Below are 26,488 nucleotides of genomic sequence, written 5' to 3'. Positions count from 1 at the left end.
AACCTCTGGTGACCTCTTCATGTCCTGGTGGGAAGGCACAGGCCTGCTAAGCAGCAGTGTCTTCATGCTTCCAGCCTGGCACAAGGAGGGGTGGAAGGAATTAGATAAAATTAGGACAAGGACTGAGTGCAAGCCGTGGGCCACAAGTTAGCTGCTCCGTATGTGTGGCCTCCAAAGGCTCCTGATGCTTAAGCTTTTGGCTAGAAGCCTTGATCCATAGTCTCAGGTGTGTGAGACTCGCCCTGTGTGCAGAGCTGAGAAAAGTGCAGATTTTTAGTTGACGTGTTTGAGGGGAGAGGAAGTGCCTGTCCCAGCTGTAGATCTGTTCCTTATTTAAAACAGCGTGACGTCAGTCCCTGCCAAAGTCCGTCCAACATGGCCATCACCATATCTGATTTTTTTCCCTTCCTTCCCCTTGCTGTTCTGTGACTTAGATGCAGATATCAAGCGGAATGTGGCCCCCGGCAAGAAATCCTTCCTCTCTTCTGGCTCCATGTACGTATCTTCATTTTAGTGTGGGCGAAGTCCCGTGTTTCATTCTTCTCTCTTCTCCCAAACAATGAGGGTGATATAATTGCAAGAGTCAGGCTGAGAGGAGAAGAATGACAAATGAAGGACAGATCAACAGATTTAAACTAAGGACCAAATAAATTACTTTTGTTAGTAAACAGGGGCCAGGAGGTAGGCAGGTTCTGGCACAGCCGGAGTCCGGTTCTACCAGGCTGACGTCCAAGAGATGGCAAGGATTCGGAATTCTGTTCCAGGACTGACTTCTCAGCAGGCACTCCCCAGAGGCAGAGTAGGAGCCTCTACGTTTTGTGTGTGTGTTTTAAAGCCGTGTTTAATGATTTTGATCATTTACAACCATGGGGGCCTTAAGTTGGGTGGAAAGGTACTTTAAATGCAGATAGAAGCAGAAGCCAACAAGTCTAGAGTCTAAGTTGTCAGTTTTGATGGGGGTTAGGCAACCTTTTTGGGACTAAAAATACACCCAGTCTATCTGTGAAGATGAGGGGTGCCAGCAAAGGGGTGGGGTGGGGAGAAAGGGGTTTTTCTTGGCCAGACCCACCGGAAGGAAGCTGAGCCTGGCAGTGCCAGCGCCTAAGGGGGCTTGCCTTGTTTCCTTGGGCAGAGAGCTGGTTCCGTGTCCCAGGCACAATAGTCTGGCATGCTGCTGTTTGGCATACACACCGGGGGTGTCTCGTCTCTAGCTTAGATTTTCAGCAGAGATTCGTTGGGAGGCCGATTGAACAAAGAAAAATCCTTTATAGGGCCCCATTATTTACGCGGGGAAGACTGAGTGATGGGTGGGCCTCTTATTGTTCATCAGTCCCAGCTTCACAGTGTCCAAAGTTGGGTTATGACCCTTCAGGCCCAGTCTGAAGGCTTTGATGGTGGGGAAGGAACCTATTTACTTTACTTTACGTTATTTGGCATTTAGCCCGCCCTCCCCGCAAGCGGGCTCAGGACGGGTTACAACATTCATAAAATACATAATTATATAAGTACAATTACAATCATAAAATCATCACTCAGATGGCCTATTGCACATCCCTGCCCTCAAATACAAAGAGGGAGACACCCCGACGGACGGGATATCATTGGATAGGAGAAGGCGACGGGAGGCTCAACGATGGTCCTAATACTGGCTTCAATCATATACCCGGTGGAACATCTCCGTCTTGCAGGCCCACCGAAATGATACCAGATCTTGGCAAGACCAAGTGTCCTCAGACACTCAGAGGGAGTTCCACCAGGTTGGGGCCAGGACCGAAAAAGCCCTGGCCCTGGTTGAGGCCAAACGAACCTCCTTGGGGCCAGGGATCACCAGCACGTTCTTACCTGCTGAACAAAGCACTCTCCGGGGTATATATGGAGTGCATATGGATAATGTTTTAATTATTTGCACACAGCCTTCAATGCACTGTGTAACATAAGCAAAAATTAGAAGTCTTGGTCCCAAGGAGCGTACAGTCTAAATCGTTCATGGAGTTGGGAAACCAATAATGGGAAGACGGGGAGAGGCATTGGTAAAAAAGGAAGGGTGAGGGCAAATGTCCTTCAGTTTTCTTTCAGTAGGGGAAAAGTCCTAGGGGCTTATACCCAATGCTTCATAGCAAGGTGGGCTTTGGGGAGGAATGAGAAGGAAGGGAGGTGGCCCCATGTAGGAGTTCCGCTCTTGTACTCTTGAGTTGTTATCTATGGTTGCCTCTTTCTCCAGCAGCTTCCACTCCTTCCTTCACTCGAACTCCGCGGAGGCTGTGGCCATGGGCCTGCTGAAGCAATTCGAAGGGATGCAGCTCCCTGCAGCCTCAGAGTTAGAATGGCTCGTGCCAGAGCGGGATGCCCCACAAAAGGTAGGGTTCCTCCAGCCAGCGGACCTTTGCAGATGAGTAGATGTCTTTCCCCGTAAAGCTGCATGACCACTGCGGTCATCTTTCTCCTCCTCTGCTGCTGTTCTGATAATCCGTGCCAAGTAGCCGTCCTCATGGCAGCTGCTATGAAATCTTTTGTGCATTTTGACGCAGGAGCTTTCAACAGTAGGGTGTTAAAACTTCCGTGGGGCAGTGGTCCCAATACCATAGCAAAGAGGAAAGCTCTACGATATAGTTGACCACACTGGGAGGGTGAGGCTGAGGGAACCAGGACTGTCCAACGAGAGATTCTTGCTCCCGTGACCTGAGTGCTGGAACCGGGATCAGTGGAGCAGAGAGCAGTAGCCCTGTTGCTAAAGTTGCGGGGATGCATCCCCCAGTAATGCAAGAACTAGGCGTCTTGCAGGACTTCAGCATGAAGCAGGACCTTGAGCCCGAGGAGGAGAGGAATGCAGGTGTGATGGGTACTCTCCTCCACTGATGGAGGCCATTGCAGGGACTGTAGTCCCACCCCCACCCCACGCCTCTCTCCCTTCGCTCCATAATTTTTGGAATAGAAGAGCATTCAGAATGCAACACGTTTGCTGGGAGGCAGTTGAGCCTTTCCCAAGCTAGTGTTAAAATCGAAAAGAGTCCTGTAGCACCTTGAAGACTAACCGACTTTACTATAGCATAAGCTATTGAGAATCACAGTTCTGTGGTTGTTGTGGGTTTTCCAGGCTGTATAGCCGTGGTCTTGGCATTGTGGTTCCTGACGTTTCGCCAGCAGCTGTGGCTGGCATCTTCAGAGGTGTAGCAGCAAAAGATAGAGATCTCTCAGTGTCACAGTTCTCTTTGTCAGATGCGCATCTGACGAAGAGAACTGCGATTCTCGAAAGCTTATGCTACAGTAAAGTTGGTTAGTCTTCAAGGTGCTACTGGACTCTTTTCGATTTTGCTACTACAGACTAACACAGCGAACTCCTCTGGATCTATGACCAAGCTAGTGTTGAGACACATGTTTCAGCATGGCATTAGGTATGAGGCTGGCCCGAGACATTCTTTTCCTGCACCACTCCCTCCACTTAACAATCGAGAGCATTTCGTACACACCTCATTGAAATGAATGGGAGCTGGAGGGTGTCCTGCTCTCGTCAGTGAGGCTTATGTCTGAGAATGTCTGGGTGGGATGTACAAGCAGGATCAAATATGTATACGCCTCCTCTGCCGCCTCACTTGATGATAACCAAGTTTGGGCCATGTGGGTTGATCGCTGTGTTGTGTCGGGATAGACCTGCCTCCCTAAACTAGAGATAAGGGTGGGTGGGCTTAGTGGGTGGGTTGGCCCTCTTCTGTGATCCCGCCCTGCTCTTGGTGACAGTTGACTGGGGCTGCAGCAGGCAAGTTAGCAGCAGAGTGACCTTTCAGAAGGCTGCTTTGTTTGACTAACTGCAAGAGAAGAGCCGAATGGCACAGGGCAGCCTGAAGTCGCTCCAGTAGCAGCACAAGCCGTCTGTCATGTCTACCACTGACGATATCGTACTGATTTCTCCTACCAGTCGCTCCAGAAAATTGCTAAGCCTCTGACTGGCAACTTGCTGTTGGTTTTCAGGGCCCAAGACTGACCCTTAAAAAGCTGTTTAAGAGGCCCAAGTGGTATAAGAAAAGGCAGCTTTCCAAAAAACTACTGCTGGTAATGTCAAACAGGGAGTGTGCTTGTTTACCATATGCTCTAACAACCTTTATCTAATGCCCATCCGGGATGCCAGGGTATGTGTGTGTGTGTGTGTGTGGCTGCACTCCCTGGGTGAAGGGGCTTAGCTTGGAGCAGAGGTTTATAAGCAGGGCTGTTCACACTCTTGGTCAAAAGACTGCAAATTCACACCAACCCAGCAGGAAATCTGCACATTAAAACTGCACGCTTGGACCTGCTCCTCACCTTTATTGAAGTGTGTTTGTGGAATTTTGACATGGTATTATGCAGCCGGTCAGTGACAGAAGGAAAGGTAGGAGTGTAGTTGGAAAAGGGGTGTTTCATATGCCTACACTCACAGTACTAGCGTGAAACACAGCATCTAAGCACAGAATGCTGTAGGAGAATCTCTCCTTTTTTGGTATGTTTGTTTTGCGGGGAAAAAAACTAAACTAAGAAAGGAAATAACTGCAACAAAAGCAAAAATCTAAAATTAAAAAGTTACAGAAAAGCAAATACATGTTTGTATGTATATATCTCCATACTCAATTTTTAAAAAACCCTAGAATATATGTGTATAAAAGCCAAAAAGTAAAGAACTTCAACCAAAAAAGAAAACAGAGTGGTAAGCGGCAGTACTGCAGCCCAAGATCTGCTCACGACCTGAGTTCGATCCTGGCGGAAGCCGTGTTCAGGTAGCGGGCTCAAGGTTGACTCAGCCTTCCATCCTTCTGAGGCCGGTAAAATGAGTACCCAGTTTCCTGGGGGTAAAGTGTAGATGACTAGGGAGGCAATGGCAAACCATCCCATAACAAAAAAGTCTGCCAAGAAAACGTTGTGATGTGACGTCCCCCCGTGGGTCAGTAATGACTCGGTGCTTGCACAGGGGACCACCTTTACCTTTACCTATATACTACAATACCTGAAATACACCTACAGTCAGGGGTCATTTCGTAGAAAAAGTGCTGGAGGAACTCATTAGCACAACTCATTAGCATATCTCATTAGCATATGCCACACCCCTTGATATCACCAGAAATGTGTCATTAGCGCAACTGATTTGCACATGCCGCACCCCCTGACATCACCTATCCTGGCTGTTTTGGACCCAATCTTGGCCATTCAGGACTGAAATTGGGCCCAAAATGGCAAAAAGGGGCTGAAAATGGCTGAAAAGAGGCCCAAAATTGTCAGGATCGGGCTGCTGCTGAGCAGGAGAGTGATCCACCACCCGTAAGAGGTCCAATGTGGGCCGTTTCAGCCCCAATTCAGGATGAAACAAGCCCAAAATGGCCAAGAGTCAGGTGGGCGGGGCCACCTGACATGTGTCCTCTTTGGGGAACTGCTGGAACTACGTTCCAGCACGTTCCCCCTCGAAATGAGCCCTGCCTACAGTGGTGACAAATAAGAAAAACCCAACATGTTTCAACAACTTGTCTTCATCAGCGGTCAAGACTGAACACAGAGCTTTTTGTGTATAATACCAACGTAAGGGAGAAGCTCAGCAACCAAAACTGCCATATTTGCTATCCATTTTTATATCCAAAGACACTGACAGCACCTTAATACACTCTGTTTTCCCTGTTTGAGGAATTTTCTAGGAAAGCCGTTCGGAGAGCTTAGCAGGTTGCCTCTCTGCTCCACTCCCCCATCCAGTACTGTACTCCAGCAGCCTGGTTCATGGGGAACAAACACGTTTTTGAGACTTGCAAAAGTCCATTTGATCCAAATACTGTTCTTAAGATACAGAGGTAGGGGGACATAGAAATAGGTTCCAAATATGCAAATTCTAAAGAAAATCTTGCCGAGGCATCTCTTTCTTATCCAGCAGGATTCATGTCAAGGACAGGATTATAAATTATGAGGAGAAGGCAACAGGCTATGATTAGAGATCCAAGGTTGAAACCCAAGGAAGAAAGCTGTGGGTTCTTGGAAGACCAATCAGCTCCTAGTTGTGTAGAGAGAAGGTCTTGCTTTGGAATGATCCAATGAGAGGAGACTTCCCACAGTCCGGTGACATAAGCTGGACCCACCTCCGAAGCACAGATTTTATGTAAATTGTGGCCATCTTGGCCTTGGAGTTTTAAGTTGGACATGTCTGGGACCCAGGCAAGGTTCTGGTCTAGTACGTAGTCTAGTATGTAGGGTAGTGTTCTAATGCTTAGGTTCAATCTTTGCTTTCTCCCCACCCCATCCTCCAACTAGAGTAAACATTTCTGAAGGAAGATGGGTACGTGTCTGGTTCTCTGTTGTCCAAGGAGGAAATTTCAACTACTAAACTGTTAGGACATTGATGATTCTGGTAGCCTTGGAAAGTTATGCATAGGCCTTGGCTTGCCCTCAGGCTGGTAGATAAGGAGTGGGTGATGCAGAGTAAGCACATTTATTTATGTCATTGATAGTCTGCCTTTCTCACTGAGACTCAAGGCAGATTTCACAGTGTGAGAGTAGTACCGTCAATATCAAGGACATTTCCATAAACAATGCCACAGGGTAAATAAATGCAAGTTTACAAAGACGTAGCATTACCAAGTATCCAATACAGAGTTGAAGAAATGCTGAAACAGAACATAAGCAATTCTAGGGCTGATATTAGACAGCACAAAGCGCAGGTAGCTCATAGGAGCACATATTTAAAACAACAGGTAGTACATAAGGCAACTTATTGGTGAAGTCTATGGTCCCTAATTCATTGTGAAGTATCTGAGAGCCCCTCTCTACAAAACAAAAGCCTTTTTGAATAATTCAGTTTTTCATTGTTTGCAGAAAGCTAGGAGAATGGGGGGGGGTCTCCTGACCTCCTCAAGGAGGCCATTCCACAGGATAGGGGCCACCACAGAGAAAGCCTATGTACGGGCTGCTTTTGATTTTGCCCATGTGCAGGGTCGCCCCTGCAGGAGACCCTGTTTAGATGAGTGAAGCTGCTGTGGAAGAACATAGGGAAGGAGACGGTCCCGTAGGTTTACTGGACCAAGGCTGTGAAGAGCTTTGTATGGGATAATCAGTACCTTGAACTGAGCATGGTAACTGATAGGTAGCCAATGGAGTGACTGCAGAATGGGGTGATGTTCATGCTCTGGCTTGCTCCTGATAACAGTCGAGCTGCAGCATTTTGCACCAATTGGAGCCTCCTAGTTAACTTAGATGGGAGATGTATGTATAGTGCATTACAATACAATACAATACAAGCATGTTCACATCACATCTCCTTCAGATTTTCAAATTTGATTTGTTAGTGCAGAATCTACACGTGTTCAACACCCTGTAGGAGGGTAGGAGGTCCTGGAAAGTACCAGTTTTTTGGGGCGGGTGGGTGCAGAACACAGAACAGCCATGTTTATAACATGCTACATATAGAAGGCTCATCCACAGCCTATGCATTTTAGTATAGTTGAAAGTGACTAATAGCACCAGCTTGAGTGCATATAACATGGCTGATGTGTAACACGAGCTTCTGCCTGCTGTTTCTCTCCTGGCCCCCTAGCAGATCAGTCCTGGATCAGCTTTGCAGATATGCTTCAGTTGTGTGACTGGCAATTCTGCTCTTGGGCTTCCCCGAAGATGCTCATATTTTCCACCTTCCACATTGGCACCCATTGTTTTGAAAGATTGCTTAGTTTGTGCCAAAGGGAAGTTGGTTTTTCAACAATCAGGAAGAAACAGATGCCATCTGGCAGGGTTATATTTTTGCCCTATGGGAACACAAAGCCAGAAAATGTTTAAGAGGGAGGAGGCAGATCTCTGCTTGTGTGACAGTTGCAGAGAACAAAACCAAACCCCCAGTGGAGATGGAGTAATCTACTTGATTCAGTTGCTTTGTGCCTGAATAAGGTGGGTACTAGAGATGGGCACGAACTGGGGGGGAAAATAAACCACGAGGTTCGTGGTTTGTCGCTTTTCATGAACCACGAACTTTCACAAACCTGCCCCAGTTTGCAAACCGGTTTGTTTGGTTCATGAAAACATCACTTCCAGGTAATCAAATCATAATTTCCGGATCAGCAGAAGGTCAATTCAGAGTCAGCAGAAGGTCTGCAGAAAGCCCAACCCCCGTTGCCTAGGAAACTGATCGACTGGCACCAGGCTGTCTGCAGTGACGAACCAAAAAACGAACCAGCCTAAAAGTTTGTGGCGGTTCGTCAGAAATGTGCTCTGATGAACCGCCAGTTCCTGAATCACGAACCGGCTTGGTTCATGCTGAACTTTGGTTTGTATTTCGGTTTGTGCCCATCTCTAGTGGCTACTGGCATTTTACCACTGGATGTGGAAGAGCCGTTAGATACACTTTTCTAATTCTAGTGTTTCCCATTGAGCCAATGTAATTGAGTTTTAAATTATGATGGCAGTAACTGGAACTTGTTTAAAGTTTATGTAAATTCATGGTGGATAATGCTGTTGACTGCAGTTATTTTTATTATCATCATCATCCCGCCTTTCTCACCAAGTCTCAAGGTGGATTACAAAATATGAAATGCAGTTCAATCAGAAAGCAAACACCTCCAATAAACAATGCAGTTTGGACTGTAACTAAACATGTTGGCAAAATATCTCATGCTGGGGCAAAGAGGCCCTCGAGGCGTCTCACTGAACACTGTTAGGAGCCCTTAGTCAGATCCAACAGTACCGCTGTGACATTTTAGAAGAAGACCACCGCTTGCCTGTGGATCCTTTCAAGATACAAGATAGATTAGTGATCTGCAGCTGGAGGCCTCATGGCTGAACCTAGCTGCATATATTGGCCTTTCATTTGCTAAGCTAGAGGCAAGAGAAGTATGTGAAGAGGCTGGTGAGAGCAGCAAAGGGGTGTGCTGGCAGTCCCATTCATAGGGTACGGGGAAGAAGTCTGGCCTGCCACCCTCTATTCCCTTCTTCACGTACTCAACTTGTGAAATTAGTTGCTGTCCAGGGGTGTGCATGATTGAGGGTAAGAGTGAATCTGTTTCTTTTCCCCTAGGATTGACGGATGAGAAATGTTTGAACAAACACATCCTGCTCTATGTTCCTTTGCACCTACGTAAGGGAATGTGGAAGAACTACTACTTGACTTTTTGGCAGGGAAGCAAAGCAGGGAAAACAGCAGTGTTTCAATTGCAACTGAAGTTGTCAATGTGTTAATTCTATATAGAGTATATTTATTAGTATGGATAAATATTTATCCATCCATCTGAAGACAGGAATTATTGTTCCCACTGTTCCTTTTCTTTTGGGGTCTGGAATTGAGAGAAGGCTCACCAAGTACTTTGGTTCTCACGGGGGATGGGAATATCGATCCCACGTTGAGCCCCAATCGCTGGGCAAATGGTACACTTTTGTGCTGTGTGTGGGTGTGTGTGATGGCACTGGCTCTTTCTGTCCTCTTGCAGCTGTTGCCAATCCCAGATTCTGTGCCCATCTCCCCTGATGATGGAGAACACGCGGATATTTACAAACTCCGAATCCGGGTCCGTGGGAATCTGGAATGGGCCCCCCCACGACCGCAGATCATCTTCAACATCCATTCAGCACCAACGTAAGGAGACAGGCAGTTTTGAGCCTGCAGCTCTGTGTGCGCGCGTGCCTGCCCTGTCTTTGCCTGGTTATCCTACCATGTGTCTCAACAACAGCAAAATGCATTTTTCACCTATTTAAATGGCTAAATGCTGCTTTAAAAGCATGCCAGAATGGAAGGCTGCTCCATGATATGCCACCTTTGGTCTCTTAGGAAGAAAGGTGGCCTAGAAACTTTTAAAAATACGTACAAGGCTAAAATAAGGACGAGAGGGGGGTGTCACATGAAAGAATTTGCTCTCTTTTGTTAACTGCCAAAATAACACTCAACATTGGATCTAGTCTCAGAAACCCAGAATTCCCTGTTCAATTCCCATTACGGGAGTGGTTCTTAGTGCAGCCCTGTGTTCTGCCCATTGGTCCTCGTAGACCTCAAGTGTCTCGTTCTGTACCTGAGCCCATTTGATTGGCTACTTCATTGACTTTCAGGAAATCTAATTTCCCTCAGCTGCATGGGAGACTTTTTGCCGTGATCCAAGTTACTGTTACTGCAGAGCAGTCCTAGAATAAAGCAGTTTTGGATCCATGTATCATAAATTTCTTATTTTATGTTATCTATAGTCTTCCTTCCTCACTGAGACTCCAGGTGGATTACAACGTCACATGAATCCGTTTGATTTTTAGCAAGTCAATCGTTTTACCTGCAGCTCCACAGTAGCTGTGGGGAATGGCTTTTGTAAAGCCTGTGGGGGGGAGGGGTCTGATTTGGCTTGGGAAACCGTGAAGAGGGAAAGGCAGGGAGCTACTCTGCCTCTCCCACCCATGCTGTGGTCCAATGCCAAATTGAGGCCCCGCTGACTCTTAAAAAACTGTTTTGTGCAGCTGCTGTGTGGCTGCGGGGAAAGCAACTTGGGTCCCGTTAAAAATCATATTGTGTCATTTGGCCCTAAAATCCTCATACAAGTGTCTTTAGTATGCCATCCATAAGAAGTGGTTGGAGGTGACTGGCAGTGGGCCTGTGTTTTGTTTTATCATCACTATTTTGTCTCTGGATAGGAGGAAAGTGGCTGTGGCCAAGCAGAACTACCGCTGCGCAGGCTGTGGAATCAGGACAGACCCTGGTGAGTTCTGGAGACTTTTATCTTTACTTGTGCCCTTATTTTAATTATAACAACTTTCCTTATATACTGTGCTTCTAGACAGATTAGTGCCCCACTTGGAGTGGTGAACAAGGTGTTATTATCATCCCCCCAATGCAGCTGGAGAGCTGGAGCTGAGAGGAGTGGCTGAACCAAGCCCACCTACTGAGCTCAGGCAGTAGCAGGATTCGAATCAGCAGTGTTGATTCACAACTAGAGATGGGCACGAACTGAAATACGAACCAGGCTGGTTCGTGGTTTGCAAACCACGGTTCATCAGATCCCATTTCTGACGAACCGCTACGAACTTTAGGCTGGTTTATTTGGTTCGTTTTTTGGTTCGTGACTGCAGACAGCCTGGTGCCAATCAGTTTCCTAGGCAACAGGGGATGGACTTCCTGCAGACCTTCTGCTGGCCCGGACGTGAACTTCTGCTGAACCGGAAGTGATGGTTTTTCTGACGCAGATGTGACATTTTCACAAACCAAACGAACCGGTTCGCAAACCAGGGGTGGGTTTGTGAAAGTTCGTGGTTCATGAAAATTGACGGACCACAAACCGCATGGTTCGGGTTTTTTCCAGTTCGTGCCCATCTCTATTCACAACCCAGCCACTTAACCAATATGGTACAATTCACATCTTCACAGGCAGGGATGAAATGCAGCTTCCTTTTGTGAAAGAACAGACTCACAAGCCTTCCTTGTTCCTTTGGGTTGGTCCCTGGGAGGTCGGAAAACCCTGCGGCTGACCCAGATCTCCAATTGGCGACAATGCCCCTCCCCTCATTCCCCAAGAGTGGCAAATGAAACTGGACAACCACCACTGCCTCCAGTGACTCTGAGAGTATCTCCTGCTTAATGGAGTCACACATCTAGCACTCGGTACCTGCATTGCCGTAGTTGCCTCCCATTTTGCTCCTACATGCTGATGTGGGGATGCTCCATCTCAACTTTGTGATTTCGAGCTATTGCACTTCAGGGACGGTCCGGTTACCCACTGCCTTCCCCATTTGTGCACTTCAGATAGCAAGACGGAACAGTCAGGGTGCTTTCCAGGTATTAAGTCATGGTGCTTTCCAGATATTAAGAAAATGTAATAAAAACAATATGCCTCTCTGTTCAAGCTTTCAGGCTGAGCAAGGGTACACAGGAGAGGTGCAAACATGCAGTTCTCGTTCCCTGCACTCTGCGCGTACCCTAAATGATGTTTAAATAGGATAGGCTAGTATTTCTTAAAAGTTGCAGCATTTCAAATTCAGCATTACCTTAGTTCTCATGGTTGTCACTTACCATGTGGACAAGATGGAGTCCCTGGGGCCTTATGCCTCTCCAAAGAGCTGCTCTAGATAGAAGGGCTTCTTCTCTGTATCCAGAGAATGTATCATCTCCCCTTGGGGGAGAGTCTGTACCCCCCACTTCCCAGTCATTCAGCCCTTCCTGCTGCAAGTGGAACATTTTGCTTTCTAGCTATTTGGCATTTAGTGGCCTCTGTCACTTTGGGTGTGACATTCAGGTTTGAGACAGTAAACCACTGTTTTATTTGGGCTAGAGCTATCAGCTTGGGCTCATTCTTGAGTTCCTTCCTTCCTGGAACCTCTGAGTATGCAGATAATAGTAATAATAATAATAACATTCGATTTATATACTGCCCTTCAGGACAACTTAATGCCCACTCAGAGCGGTTTACAAAGTATGCCATTATTATCTCCACAACAAACACCCTGTGAGGTGGGTGGGGCTGAGAGAGCTCTGAGAGAGCTGTGACTAGCCCAAGGCCACCCAGCTGGCTTCAGGTGGAGGAGTGGGGAATCAAACCCGGCTCTCCAGATTAGAGTCCCGTGCTCATAACCACTACACCAGACTGGATGGAGTGCAGTCGCAGTGACTGAAACATAGCAGTGAATTCTTGGGTGGAGGGCAGTTCTCCGTACTGTGTATATGTATAGAATGCTGTAAAGAATTAGGGCAGCCTAGCATAGCCTTCCTGGTCAATACCTTTTTGCTCATTCTTGACATGATCGGATAGACCAATTCCTGACTCCCCAGAAAAAGGCTAAAAACTCTCTCCCCCATCCCCCGCCTTTGCGGGCTTGCAGATTACATCAAGCGCATGCGCTACTGTGAATACCTGGGCAAATACTTCTGCCAGTGCTGCCATGAGAATGCCCAGATGGTCATTCCGAGCCGCATTCTGCGCAAGTGGGACTTCAGCAAGTACTACATCAGTAATTTCTCCAAGGACCTGCTGAGCAAGATCTGGAGCGATCCCCTCTTCAATGTGCAGGACATCAACGCCGCCCTCTATCGTAAGGTCAAGCCACTCAACCAAGTCCGAGTAAGTAAGGCTGAGCCCGGGGCTTCCATGCTACTATTTCAATCTGTTGTACGCGGCTTGGATTGTCTTGGCTCTCCCCCGCCCTCAAAGGATCCTGGGAGCTGTAGCCTGGGAAAGTTGCTGAGATTTCCGAGTTAGAAATACAGGATTTAGGATTTCCACAGGAGAAGGAACAGCTACTAAGCCAGTTTGTAGTGCGGACATGCCCTGGCAGCAGTAGTGGTGGTGGTAGGGCAACAGTCAAGTAGGGCAAACACTGTAAGGTTGAGTATGCTGATGTTATGCACAAACTTGTGCCTTAGGTGTCCCTCTCGCCAATCACAATAAGAGACACACACACCACCGAGTCCTGTAGAATGAAGCAATATATGAGTGTTTAATTTAAACAATGGAGGAGCCCCTTTTTTCACAGGAGTAGGTGTTCTCCTTGTGTCCAAAGCTCATCAAAGCTACAATAGAAGTGCAAAGCAATTTATACCCTCAGGTTAATTGTAATAATATCACAATATTCTAATATTTGTTATCTTATTGGCTTGCAGTCTTTGACGCAGGTGTCTAGGGTTAATTTGATTGGAAGAGCAAGTTTAGGTCAGCTACTTAATTGGGGGAATTCCAAGATTTGCAGCTCCTTATCTTGTCCTTGTGCTGGTTCCCCTTGGAAGGACCCCTCCTGCCCACCTCCCTTTTGCTAATGTTACCTTCAACGGCGCCGTGAAGGCTCATCTTGGCAGCCTTGGGGCCTTCAGATAACTGAAGTCCATGGGCAGAAAGGAATGTTTCCCCCATTTCTGCCCTTTCTCCTAGTTTTGCAGCCTTGAGGGAGATAATGCCACAGGTGGCCGACCCAGCTTGCTGCATAAATCAGTTTCTACAAAAGGCTCTCTGGTACTGATTCCTATTGGAATCCTATAGAATAATATATCATATGTGTAATATTTCTATAAGTGCATCTCTACAAGCAGTATATTTTTTAGTCAGCATACATTCTTCTCTGTTCTTCTTGTTTCAAGTGTTTCAAGTGTCATATTCTTACAGGTTGCATTACAAATACTACATTGGCTCCTGAGCATAGAAAAAGTGCAAGGCATGTAATATTGAAAGGCACAGAAGTAGTATATAAAATCCCTTTCTTCAAATCTATATCCATCAGAAGGGCATAAACCTGGCATTCTGCCTTTGTAGATAATCTAGATTTAGGAAGATTGTATCAGCTCTCTGTTTTGTTACCTGAACCATCCTTAAAAGCTTGTGGCTGTCAACTTAGGGTTCTATCCCAGGGAGCCCCATGGCGCAGAGTGGTAAGCTGCAGTACAGCAGCCCAAGCTCTGCTCACGACCTGAGTTCGATCCTGGCGGAAGCCGGGTTCAGGTAGCCGGCTCAAGGTTGACTCAGCCTTCCATCCTTCCGAGGTCGGTAAAATGAGTACCCAGTTTCCTGGGGGTAAAGCATAGCTGACTGGGGAAGGCAATGGCAAACCACCCTGTAACAAAAGTCTGCCAAGAAAAGTTGTGACCCCATGGGTCAGTAATGACTCGGTGCTTGCACAGGGGACTACCTTTACCTTTAGGGCTCCATTCCATGCAGTGGAGGTGCTGATACATGATATGAACCCTCACATTCATTAGGCAATGGTTGTGTGAACGGGGCTTATTTCAGAGAGTGGCAATTATGGCCTGAATCAGGTCTGTGGATGGCACCTGGATAAACCACTCCTCCACCCTGCATATCAGACCCCTTGATATATCTGCGCATCTTTCTTCATCTATGTTTGTTTCCTCATCTGTACCTTTCATGGCACTTACATACACAATTACATATCTGCCCAGAGGAAACCTCCAAATTCTGTATCCTCGACACCCAGATCTTGCTTCCTTGATCTTTTCCAGCTATTGAGGATCCAGCTTTACCACATGAAGAACATGTTCAAGACCTGCCGCCTGGCCAAAACGTAAGTACTGTAGAGCTGCCCAGAGGACCTTCAGGGCTGGCAGTCGAGCATGTGAGGGCAAGGAGTGGCCCTTGTTGCGCTGCCTTGGGCAAGTAATGCGCACTCGGGTTATAATCTGTAAAACGGGAGGAATAGAAACCTGGAACAAAGCACTTTGCAAATGACGCAAGACAAATGAAAAATAGATCAAGATGGGTAGCCATTTTAGTCTGTCGGTAGCAGTGGAAAAGCTCATATACTACCACTACCAAAATTAGTGGTAGGGTATGAACTTTCGTGAGCCACAGCTCGCCCCCCATGCATCTCCCATGTATCTGAAGAAGTGAGCTGTGGCTCACGAAAGCTCATACCCTACCACTAATTTTGGTAGTCTTATAGGTGCTAGTGGACTCTTGCTCTTTTCCAAATGAAAAATATTCACTCTAGGAGAAATGAAGATGGCAGAAAGATTATGGTTAGAGGGTGTTGCTCCACATAGCATGCAAGTATCTTTTGCTTGCATCAGTTTATACCAGCTGCAGACTTTGTTTGCAGGGGATGAACAGGGAATGTCCCCCCCCCCCCCCGGTGGTGCTGATTTCTAGTTTGGTCCTTTCCTGCAGGCTTCTGGATTCCTTTGACAGCGTGCCGGGTCATTTGACGGAGGACCTCCACCTCTATTCCTTAAATGACTTGAATGCCACCAAGAAGGGGGAGCTTGCTCCCCGCTTGACGGAGCTCTTCAAGGCAGGTGCCCTGCACGTTGAGAAATGCGTGGTAGGTAATCTTTCCCCTCTTATTCAGTTCTTTTGTCGATGTTACCTGTTTCCTCCTCAAGGGTGTATTTCAATGCAGAACAAAGCATACAGGGATCTCCGGGCTTCAGAAAGGCGGGTCGTCATTGAATCGTCTCGAGCTTTCTGGGCAGTTGGAGGTCTTGGGCTAGCTCAAGCTGCGGGTCCTTTACGAAAAATCAGCCAGTGAGCTGTAGCTTTCACGAGGCAACTTTGTGTAATGTTTGGTTATCATAGGAGTATGCCTGCATTGCCGATTCAAACTCGGTTGAACTCCCTCTGAATCGGGATTCTAGCTTTTCCTCAGAGAAAGCTGGGAGTGGCAAGAATGCTTAGTGACTTTCAGAACCCTGACACCAGAGGGCTTTTGAACAAAGAGAGCTGAAAATTGAACCTGGAACTTCATGAGAAGAAAGATATCATAGAAGCTCCCTTAAATTTAAAAAACAGCTTGGCACGTAGCTGGTGGGAGCTGCCATTCAGGAAAACAAGTCATAAACGCCCTTAGACTGATGGAAATGGTTTTCAGTTACTTAGATCATGGCCCGTGTATCCATAATCACAACTATGGTGCAGTTTGCCACATTACCAGAACTAAATAAAATAAACTGCTAAATAAAAAAAACTGCGCATTTTGCCATATTACCAGAACTAAATAAAATAAACTGCTAAATAAAAAAAACTGCGCATTTTGCCATATTACCAGAACTAAATAAAATAAGTTGGTTTTATTGTACAAATGTTTTGAACATTTGACTCCCCGCCCCATTACTAATCTAATATCTCTTTGGTTGTTGTGTTCAGCTTATGCATGGCCCCCGTTACAGTTTTGTGCTGATAGTGAATGCTTAAGACTGGCTGGCTGGATGTGAGCTTCCTACCATTAGCTGAGCTGCTGTGATGGCACGGAATGTTCATAAACATTCTGTCTACCAGCAAGAAAGACATTGTTATGGAATGTGAAGTTTAGAATTACGGGCTGTAGGAGTGGGCTATTTAATGTTGGCAGACTTATGGACACACTTTCAGCAATGTGCATACGTGCCACAAAACAGTGCTTATTCTTAGCAATTTTTACTGCTGAATTAACCTGTTCCTCCAGCAACAATGCTGCGTCAAGTATGGTCCGTTGCATCCTGCCCCCAATGCTGGAAGTGATTTGTTGTTAAATGTCTTGCAGAGATGTTGCTTCCATCTTCTACAATTTAGACACCCCTACCTTGTAGACCAATCCCGTGATGTCGTCGAAGTGTTGACTTAATTGCCTTTGCTTTGAGTCGTTTGAGTGGCTGCTGCCTCAGGGTGTGGATAAGTTGACAGGGTGAGATGGTAGTTTGAGGCCTGCCCCATCATTCTTCAGTCCTTGCCCCTCATGGCCGACTGCATCTGGCTGGAGAAGAGTCCAGGAAAGTGGAAGGGGGAAGGCTCCTTAAAGAGGCATTAGCACCAGGGCCGGCGTGCCCATAGAGGCCAGGTAGGCGGTGGCCTCAGGCACAAGGGCCCTGGAGAGGCACCGGAGGGGGTGTCGGGGGCGGAGGTGCGTGCCGCGGAGCTGGTGTGGCTGGCCCGCAGCTGCTGCAGCCAGTCAGCCCCATGCCGCTGCCGCCGCCGCCGCCACATGCCCCCAGCCGGGCGCAGCAGCCACGAGCCGCTGCCAGGGCGGCGTGTGGAGTGCGGAGCAGCCTCCGCCCGCCACCCCAGCCATCCGCCAGCGAATGCCCCGGCTTGCGCTGCGCAATGACGTCATCGCGCAGTCCGTGGGGCGCGCATGCTGCGCGCATGTGGGGGGAGGTTGCTGCAGGCGCCAGAGACTCTGGTGCCGGCAGTGATTAGTACCAGCAACCGTAACAAAGCCTGTTCCTTGGGCTCTCTTCATTATCTGATGGGACAGGGGATGTGGTGAACTGGAGGCAGTTGTGGGCCGGAGGAGGGCTGGTAAACTGAAGCTCCATCCAGACAAGGCTTCAGTGCTGTTGGTCGAATATATGGACACTCAGGGAGCAGGCAGTCGTTCCCTTCTAGACTGGGTGGTACTACCCCAAAGAAGCTAGTTTGGCCCAGGAGAGCGGCATTAGAAATGGGTCTACAGAGGGAGGGGCAGGTCTCCCTCTCCGGTACCTCTGCTTTCAGTGGGGGCTTTTCTGTTCCTCACAGATTTTATTTACTATGTTGACTTTTGTATAGCAGTCGCCTCAAGAGTGTGCTGCTGGGAGCACAGTCTTAAATAAATCTGTGAGGAAACGAAACGAGCAGGTTCACTGGAGGGTGGGAAGGCGAGGAGGCTGGTGGGCAGAGAGCTGAGGCAAGGCAAGAGGGGAGGCGCTTTGCTAAGGTGAAACAGGAGTGCAAAGGGCGGAAAGTCACACAGAAGTGAACCACAAAAGAAATCAAAACGTTTTCTCCTTCACGCATATTTTTTCTCGCCTGAAGTGAAATCCCTGAACTATCGCCACAAGTGTGTTTGTCCCGTGAGGTGGTATTTGCTGCTTCTGTGTCCCTGAAGGGGCTCTGAGGGCATTTAATTTAATTTAATTTAATTAGATTTATATTCCGCCCTCCCCACATCAGCGGGCTCAGGGCGGGTGGTCTTTAAAAGGACAGCGCCTAGGACTGAGATCTCCTCCGATTGTTTCGAAGGGTCACGCAAGCGGCGTTTCAGTTTCTGCAGTCCCTTTCCTCCGCCCTCGTCTGCAGCTTCCTCCTTCTCCTGTTCTTTTCCCCCCTGCAGCTGTGCCAGGCGAAAGGCTTCATTTGTGAATTCTGCCAGAACGACAAGGACGTCATCTTCCCCTTTGAGCTGAACAAGTGCAGGACCTGTGAAGGTACGCGAGCCAGCCGGAGCCGTGGTAGCCTGTGGCCGTGGAAGTCTACAGGCGGATCATTAAAGCACTAGTCATAGAATCATAGAACCATAGGGCTGGAAGGGACCTCTAGGGTCATCTATTCCAACCCCCTGCACAATGCAGGAAATTCACAACCACCTCCCTCCGCCCCGGAACATACCCCGTGCCCCCTACTCCATGCGCAGAAGATGGCAAAACACTGTCAGCATCCCTAACCAAACTGGCCTGGGGAAAATTGCTACCTGACCCCAAGTCTGAGTGGGCACCGATCTGTTTAAAAGAGCGGTACAATAAGCACACTGTTGTTGTTGTAAGCCTTGTACAGGGCTAGCCCAAGACGTTTTGCTGCTGTCCATGGCTGCATCATGCAGACTTGAGATGATCTTCTGCACTATTATGACAATGCTAGGGCTCTCAGGGCCAAGCCAGAAGTGACGAATTGGCATTACCGAGTGCAAGTGAACAGGGAGGAATACATTTGAGTCTGTGTGGAGTGCAAGTGAACAGGAGGAATACATGTGAGTGTGTGGAGTGCAAGTGAGCAGGGAGGAATACATGTGAGTCTGTGTGGAGTGCAAGTGAACAGGAGGAATACATGTGAGTGTGAGGAGTGCAAGTGGAGTGCAAGTGAACAGGAATACATGTGAGTGTGTGGAGTGCAAGTGAACAGGGAGGAATACATGAGAGTCTGTGTGGAGTGCAACTAGAGTGCAAGTGAACAGGGAGGGATACATGTGAGTCTCTTCACTTACTGCCATTCAAGTGTAATTCGTCACTTCTAGCTTGGCCCTGTGATCATGCCCTCTAGGTTCACAAGTGCAGGAGATCCCAGGCGACCTCTCCAGTTGTAAGTTGCTTTACTGATGCCCCTTAAAACTTTTGTGCCCTGTGTGACCACTAAAGTTGGCAGCGCAAACTCTCCCCAGACCTCTTTCATCCCTTCCGGTCTGTGCTGCTGATACACAAGTGCCGTGGGCCTGTTGTGGGTTATGCCGCTTCCCGTTTAGCTTGACGTCTGTGTTCTTAGCTGCCGGCTTCTCTCCCCCCTGCAGAATGCAAAGCCTGCTATCACAAAGCCTGCTTCCGGCTGGGACCCTGCCCCAAGTGCGAGCGGCTGCAAGCACGGAGAGAAATGCTGGCAAAGCAGAGCATGGAGGCCGACATCTCGGACTACGAGGAGCAGGAGGAAGAAGAGGAGCAAGCGGCTGTGGCGGCCACGTGACGACTGAGGGGCTGCCCCTCGGGGCACGGGTTCCGCCTCCAGAGTCTGAACTGATGACTAACTTGAACTGACAGGCCCAAAGCCAATGTAATGTCTAGATATGGGGACGGGGGCGGGGGGCACATCTTATGCACTTGGCTCAGGTGGTTCAGATTTTCCTTTCTGTCTGAGCCGCAGGACTGGGGGAGGATCACTGCTGTTTCTACTGCTGACGTTGATGCACTACGAAGCAAAGCTTCGCCACGGCCGCAGAGGGAACGGCGGCGGGTTGCATCAGCAGCCCGACTCGAGTGCCTGAACTCGCCCCCACTCCATCTGGTAGAAGGGGCTGGATGACAATTGGCTGTGTGGGACAGTTCCTGGGAACAGACCAAAATACTCTTTAAAGGGAAAATAACACACTTGAATCATTTTACTCGTCGGATAGGTTGCTGATAACAGAAGAGGCATCTTCTTTGGAGAGTAGGCGGTCTTTTGCCAAAACCACTGCCCGTAGCCCTGGAGAGTCGGCTACTGGACTCTTACTTATCCCTCTCATTTAGTGCCTGAAGGGGGAGCCAGAGAGCAAGGAGCAGAGAATGCTGCCTGGCCGTTCACAAACTGGCAGTGTAAAAAAACAGCCTTTAGCCGAGGTGTGTGTTGGGGGTGGGGGCTAGAATTGCTGTGGAGTTGGGTGCCACATTGTCCAATTTCTCAGAACTGCCTGCCTAATTTCTCCCTTTTTCCTTCCCTCTTGCCTGAAATGTATGCCACGCATGTAGCAGAGTGAAGGAATAATAGGGTGACGGTGTTCTGGGCTAGTGAAATAGACTGCTCCAGTGATAGGATCGTTTTTAAAAACTCCCTGCAAATAAAACAATAGCAAAACAGGGAGTAGGCTGGGATAGGTTCTCCTCTGACGTGCTAGTTTTAGTTTTTTACTTGCTGCCTGGAGTCATATAGTCTGTTTCCACCTACTCAGGATTCTGCCGTCTTACTTTGCTTCTTATGGAGACTAGCCGTGTTTCGAACAAGGGATGAAAAAGAAACTTGGCTTGGCAACAGATGGGGTTGACAGCCTCCCCCAGGGCCCCATTCGGACTTAGGAGCTGCTAGTTCTTGACCTGGAGCCCTGCTACAGATGGCGGCAGTTTGAGAGAAGAGCCCTGGGGGTCTGACGGAGGAGGGAAGAAGAGATGGGGAAGCGCCTTTCCCACTATTACCCGTGCGTGGAGTGAGATGTCAGGGAGACTCTAAGGAAAGTCGAGAGGGTGTCGCGTGAAGTGGTGATGTTCCGTAGGGTTGCCAGGTGCCTTGCAGAAGTAGGGTTGGATGCCAAGAGCTAGGCTGAAGCACGCTTGGCATTTCCCATTGGCTGGTTGCAAGATACGTTGGATTGTCTGATGGATTCTGCTGATGGAACTCAGGGTCAGGTCCAAAAGAAGCAAGACCCTCATGCTTCCGGCCACCTCTCTTGTTGCTGCCATAAGCGACTGAGCCATATAGTTGGCCTCCGTATGTTTTCTTTTTAGAAAATGCAGCAGGTCTTCTCCCTCTTCCTTTCCTCCACCCCTGGCCTGCTGAAGACGCTTTTTTCTCGGATCTCTTGTCCACCTGTTATGTCCGGAGCCTTATTCCTTAACAGGCAGCCAGCAGGGAGGGGGGACCTCCAAGCTGTACTTCCCCTGCTTCTCTTTGTTGCTCACGCCTGTTGCTCATAATGGCTACTGGCACCCCAAGTCCTGGAGGTCACCCCTTCTTCACTGCACTGTGTATGTGTGTGTGGTTGTGTGCATTCGGTGGCTGGTCTGACATTGCAGCAACATGTGTGAGCTGCAAGTACGACCAGAGGTGGCCGCCCCGTAGACAGAAAGTCCAGGGCTGAGACAGGCTGGCCTGTTCCGCGCTTCGTGTTGCTTGAAAGAGTTGCTCGCCTTTGTCTTTGTAAGTCAACACTTCCCCCCGCCCCCCAAACCCACTGGCCTTCTTGCTTTTATTACATGACATGAGCAATGTTCAGAGTGAATGACTGGATCTCCTCCTCTGACCATTCCCCTTCTGCTTGCTGATATTCTGTTGGTTGGATAAGTACGCCGTGTCCTTGTCAGCTTAGGTGCGCTCCAACAAACCGTTGCAAGCTTTTAGGAGGACCGTGCGCTTGCTGCTCCTTCTCTAGGGGAAGAGTGAGATCTAATGCTCAAGGCCATGGGGGCAGCCATTTTCCATGTGAAACTGCTCTAAGGATTATGTTCCTGATCTAAGGTAAAGTGCTGTCCCATACTGGCTGTATCGATTGAGAAAGCATGATGGGGTGCATCTTTTCCCCAAGAACTTGCTTGTTTTGAATGTTTTCTGGAGGTGGGCTACGAATCCCTCAGGATACAGCCGGGTTTTCGAGGAATTGATAAACAATTCCAAATATTTCACAAAATATTCAAAGTGCCAAGTGCTCATAACTATATCAGCATATTTATACAAAATACATCTCTTAATACAATTCCCTTCAAAACCATTTACAGGACGACAATTCCCTCCGAACTCCTTAAAGTTACACCTTTCCACCATGAGAAGAAATTGTGAATATTTTTTGTAAAGGAATGCAAAGAAAGAACAAGAGAAACGTTTGGACTTTAAGGAGTTTGGAGGGAATTGTCGTCCTATAAATGGTTTTGAAGGGAATTGTATTAAGAGATGTATTTTGTATAAATATGCTGATATAGTTATGAGCACTTTGCACTTTGAATATTTTGTAAAATATTTGGAATTGTTTATCAATATATGAAATCAATGTTTGGTATCCTGTGGGTGGTGTCCCTTATTTACTGATAACTTATTACAGGTACAGCCACTTTATTTTGCACGGGTTTTTGAGGAAAGCTGATGTTTGGATACATGAATGTATGATCCGTCCCGCGGCCAGGTTTTTTGGACACAGAGGAGTAAGCGTGTTGGCTGAAGATGGAAACATGCCTTGAATTCCTTCATTTCTGTTGTCACAGACGCCAGTGGGAATCTTCTGTTTCAGTTATGTCATTTCCTTCAATGGATGTTAAGACCCATGTCTTAAGGTCAGTTTTTTAAATGTTGAATTAGGTTTTTTTATGACTTGAGCTTCTTTAAAACAAACTCTGGACCTCAGTCGGATGTGACGTGTTCAACCATGCGAAAGCAACAGTGGCAGGCTCTTAAGCGGCATGTGGAGCCTCTCTAGCCTGTTCAGGAGCCCAGTGTCCAGAAAAGCAGAGAGGTGTTTGGCAAAGGAATGCTTTCAAGCAGCCAAGAGGCCATCTTTCCATTTCCACTTCAGCTTCATTTAAATGTGAGGTTGACTAAGGCGGAGGCACGTCCCCACAGGGCTTCGCGCTCATGCGTTCTGCTTAAACTGGGTTGCTGCCCATATAAATCAGCTACATGTGCTGCACAGGGCTGTTAGGCATGCCACATAGCTGCTTGGCCCCCTCCGCTATGAAATTGGCCGTGTTGTGTCTAGAAACAGCCCTATCAGAAAACTTGTAAGTAGGGAAAGCGCCTCTGGACAAAGGCTGAACCCACAAGGCGTGGGGCCACAGAAGAAACATACTATTCTTTCAGTAAGACAGTGAGTTACAGGGTAGTAAGCAGACAGGGATACTGTGCAAGAAGCCCGGTATCTCTCGGACTTTGTGTAGGATGTTCTCAGGAGATGGCTGTCCCTTGACCGGGAGTGGTGTGGTCCATTTACCTTGCTCCCGCTCCAATGCAAGATTTTCTTTGCGTCTAACAGAACAGTTGCCTTCAAAGGGACCAGTAACCCAGCAGGCTGTGGTTCCCGTGCCTTCGATAGTCCGTGACCATTCCCCTGAATTCCCCTCCCCTATTACCTGAACGGATCCCGGATGCTTCTGATCTAAGAAAACAAAACGCCACTCGTGAAAGACTTGCAAGGGCATGGAACGGCTCTGTTAGTTTTGTCGAGGATCTCTGCCTCCCCCTTGACAAAGGAGCCTTCAATCTGATAACCTTTAGAGGAAAACGTCCCTTCTCCTGCGGACAGTCCTCGTCTGCTGTTACCGACTCAAGCCAGCGCTGTGTGCTGGTTTCATTCTCCCTCCCTTTAAAAGTGACGCCCATATTTGCTAATGGTACTCACGATTGTCCATCCAGCGCCGCTGCCACTCAGCTTGACTCCCTCCAGTGCGCTGCCTCTCAGACTTGAGACTTTTCAAGACGTTTGTTCCTGTATTTCTTTTGTAAGCACTTTTGGCACTCCAGGACATTTCTTCTGTTTGCCCGTCAACTCCTTCAGTTTGATAGCTGTTTTCTAGAAGCACTGATTTTAAGTTTAGGAAGAGCCAGCAGGCGGGTGGCAAAGTTATTTTTTTTCCTGTTAACGGCATTGAGAGCTCTTTCTCGAATGGGTAGAAAGCCCAAAAGGACGACTCCAGATACAGCAGAGGGGCGACAAAGCCCTGATGCGCTCTGAGCTGATGAGGCTGTGCTTGTTTCCTGGGCTCTTGAGAACGGGAAAGCTCTTTGTCAGCTGTGTTTAAACTGGATACCCGCCTGCCGTTCTGCTGCACAGCGTAACAATGAAAATGCCGTCCATAAATAAACCACGTTTTAAAAACACACTTTTCCTGGAGTCTGATCTGTGAATGCTGGAATAACGTAAGCCCGTCAAGTTGTTTTGTTGCTTGTTATGTCACTGGTGCCCCGGGGCTGAGCAAGACTTTCCGATGTTCTGGAGTCGAGAAAACACGGTGCTATTCTGGCAGTGCTGAGCATGTACGGAGCTGGTGAGGCCTTGAACAAGTCCCTCAGTCTCTTCTGATTTTGTTTCTATTCCCTTTACAACATGGTTAGGCTGCATGCCCAACACACTGCAGAGAGAGCTGTCCGGATTGAGGGAAGGGAGTGCAAACCTTTCCTTGTCGCTTTCTTTCGCTCCAGAACTTCTTTCTTCCCAGCTCATGTTAAGGATTCTTGTCCTCACAAACATGGTGGGGTTAAAAGGAGCTAAGGTGCCGGGATGGGATGCCAGGAAGAATTTATTTGTCATTTATAATCCGCCTTTCTCACTGAGGCTCAAGGCAGATTACATAATGTGAGATGAGCAGTCAGTATCAAGGACATTTCAATAAGCAATGCCATGGGGTAAAGAAATATAAATTTACAAAGATGTAACATTAGCAGAAATCCAATACAAAGCTGAAGAAATGCTGAAACAGAGCATAAGCAATTCTAGGGCTAGCATTAGAGAACACCTACCCCATACAGTCATATTTAAAGCAACAGGTAGTATATAGCAGCGCGTACTTAAAGCAACAGATAGGAAGTAAGGCAACATAGTGGTGAAGCACATGGTCCCTAACTCATTAGCGACGCATCTCTTTGAGATCCTCTCCCTACAATGCAGCCCTCCTATCTGAGTAAAAAGCCTCTTTGAATAATTCCATTTTGCATCATTTGCGGAAGGCCAGCAGAGCGGGGGCTCTCCTGACTTCCTCAGGCAGGCCGTTCCGTAGGACAGCTAGGGTTGCCAGCTCTAGGTTGGAAAATACCTGGAGATTTTGGGGGTGGAGGGGTTTGGTGAAGAGAGAGTCCTCAGCAGTGTATAACGCCATAAAGTTCATCCTCCAGAGCAGCCATTTCCTCCAGAGGAACTGATCTCTAAGCTGGAGATCAGTTGTATTTCCAGGAGATCTCCAGCCACCACTTGAAGGCTGGCCTCCCAAGGACCCATAGCAATGAAGAAGGTCCCATTACGCTGCAGTTACATTCGTGTGGCGCTTGGCTTTAACATGAATACATGGACAGCAGTACCTCCCCTTCCGCCTCGCTTTTCAAGGGGCAAGGTGCTTTCAAACAGACGAACGCACAACTGTTTTTTATTGGATTTTTTTTTCTCCAAAAGCACAGCGAAGTTTAAAAAAATGCCTTATTTAGCAATGCTGTAACAATCACTCCCAGCCCTTTGCTTCCATTACCAATTGAACAGAATGCTACTTGCCAGGATTTTTAAGACTACACCAACCCTGAGTGAAGGAAAGCGACAAAGACCCATTCATTGCCTTTTAGCAGATGCAGTCCGCCTGTCCCTTCACTTTAGGATTAAGCGGGAGGGAACCCACAATTTTATTTTTTCCATTTATTAAAAAAAGGCATGCATTGCAGGCAGCTGTCTCTTCAATCCTGAAACAAAGCTCTAGCTCAGCTCCAACGTCCGCAGGAGGCAGAATGCGTGTCCTTGCTCCTGGCCTAGCGTCCAGGGCCCCACAGCTTCTAAGCTTTTTGATCGTTTCCTAGTTTGCTGGGGAGAAATCTAGGCAGGGGCTATATCGACAGAGAGGCCGAGAATATGGCATGGAGGAGAAACGTGAAGGGTTAATGCCACCAGAGATGGTTGGTGGGAAGGACACCCCAGGAAACTGACGAGGGTGGTAGTGCCATTTCTGACAAAAATCCTCATAACTGCAAGCAGGCAAGTGCAAATAACTGCTAGCTTCCACATTCTCATGATCCATTTTTATGACAGGTCCATTTTTATGACATTTTATGACCCAAATGCAACTGCACTACACCCAAGGAGGCCCACTGAATCGAAAGGGCCCAGAACAGCCTAAGCCAGGCCACGTGTCTTGGGGTGGAGGCAAGAAGGCTCACTTGACTCATACCCCATCCTGAAAACCCTTCCGGAGATTAACAGCGGCCAAACAGAATGGAAGTGTTTTGTGCTT

At 47.9% G+C, this 26,488-nt stretch overlaps 2 protein-coding genes across 5 annotated transcripts in view; one reads left to right on the top strand and one right to left on the bottom strand.

The window, feature by feature from the left end:
* RUBCN (rubicon autophagy regulator) overlaps positions 1 to 22,194 on the top strand; it is an 87,152-nt gene extending 64,958 nt beyond the window's left edge. For 2 of the 4 annotated variants that reach the window (XM_054982064.1, XM_054982063.1), the window contains 9 exons: positions 435 to 495; positions 2,225 to 2,357; positions 9,411 to 9,556; positions 10,591 to 10,655; positions 12,769 to 13,007; positions 14,894 to 14,955; positions 15,558 to 15,711; positions 18,457 to 18,550; positions 19,624 to 22,194. In XM_054982064.1, the coding sequence (XP_054838039.1) occupies positions 435 to 495; positions 2,225 to 2,357; positions 9,411 to 9,556; positions 10,591 to 10,655; positions 12,769 to 13,007; positions 14,894 to 14,955; positions 15,558 to 15,711; positions 18,457 to 18,550; positions 19,624 to 19,793 (1,124 nt within the window). In that variant the 3' untranslated portion in view covers positions 19,794 to 22,194. Of the gene's footprint in view, positions 1 to 434; positions 496 to 2,221; positions 2,358 to 3,966; positions 4,048 to 9,410; positions 9,557 to 10,590; positions 10,656 to 12,768; positions 13,008 to 14,893; positions 14,956 to 15,557; positions 15,712 to 18,456; positions 18,551 to 19,623 lie in introns of all 4 variants that reach the window. The other 2 variants (XM_054982061.1, XM_054982062.1) reach the window with 2 other exon arrangements.
* RPL35A (ribosomal protein L35a) overlaps positions 1 to 26,488 on the bottom strand; it is a 290,620-nt gene that overhangs the window by 235,067 nt on the left and 29,065 nt on the right. The gene's annotated exons all lie outside the window — the stretch shown is intronic.

This window comes from Eublepharis macularius, chromosome 6 (genome assembly GCF_028583425.1).
Source record: "Eublepharis macularius isolate TG4126 chromosome 6, MPM_Emac_v1.0, whole genome shotgun sequence".
In the NCBI taxonomy this organism is placed as follows: domain Eukaryota; kingdom Metazoa; phylum Chordata; class Lepidosauria; order Squamata; family Eublepharidae; genus Eublepharis; species Eublepharis macularius.
The sequence above is the reverse complement of the archived record's forward strand: the minus strand, read 5'-3'. Positions and strand labels throughout refer to the sequence as shown.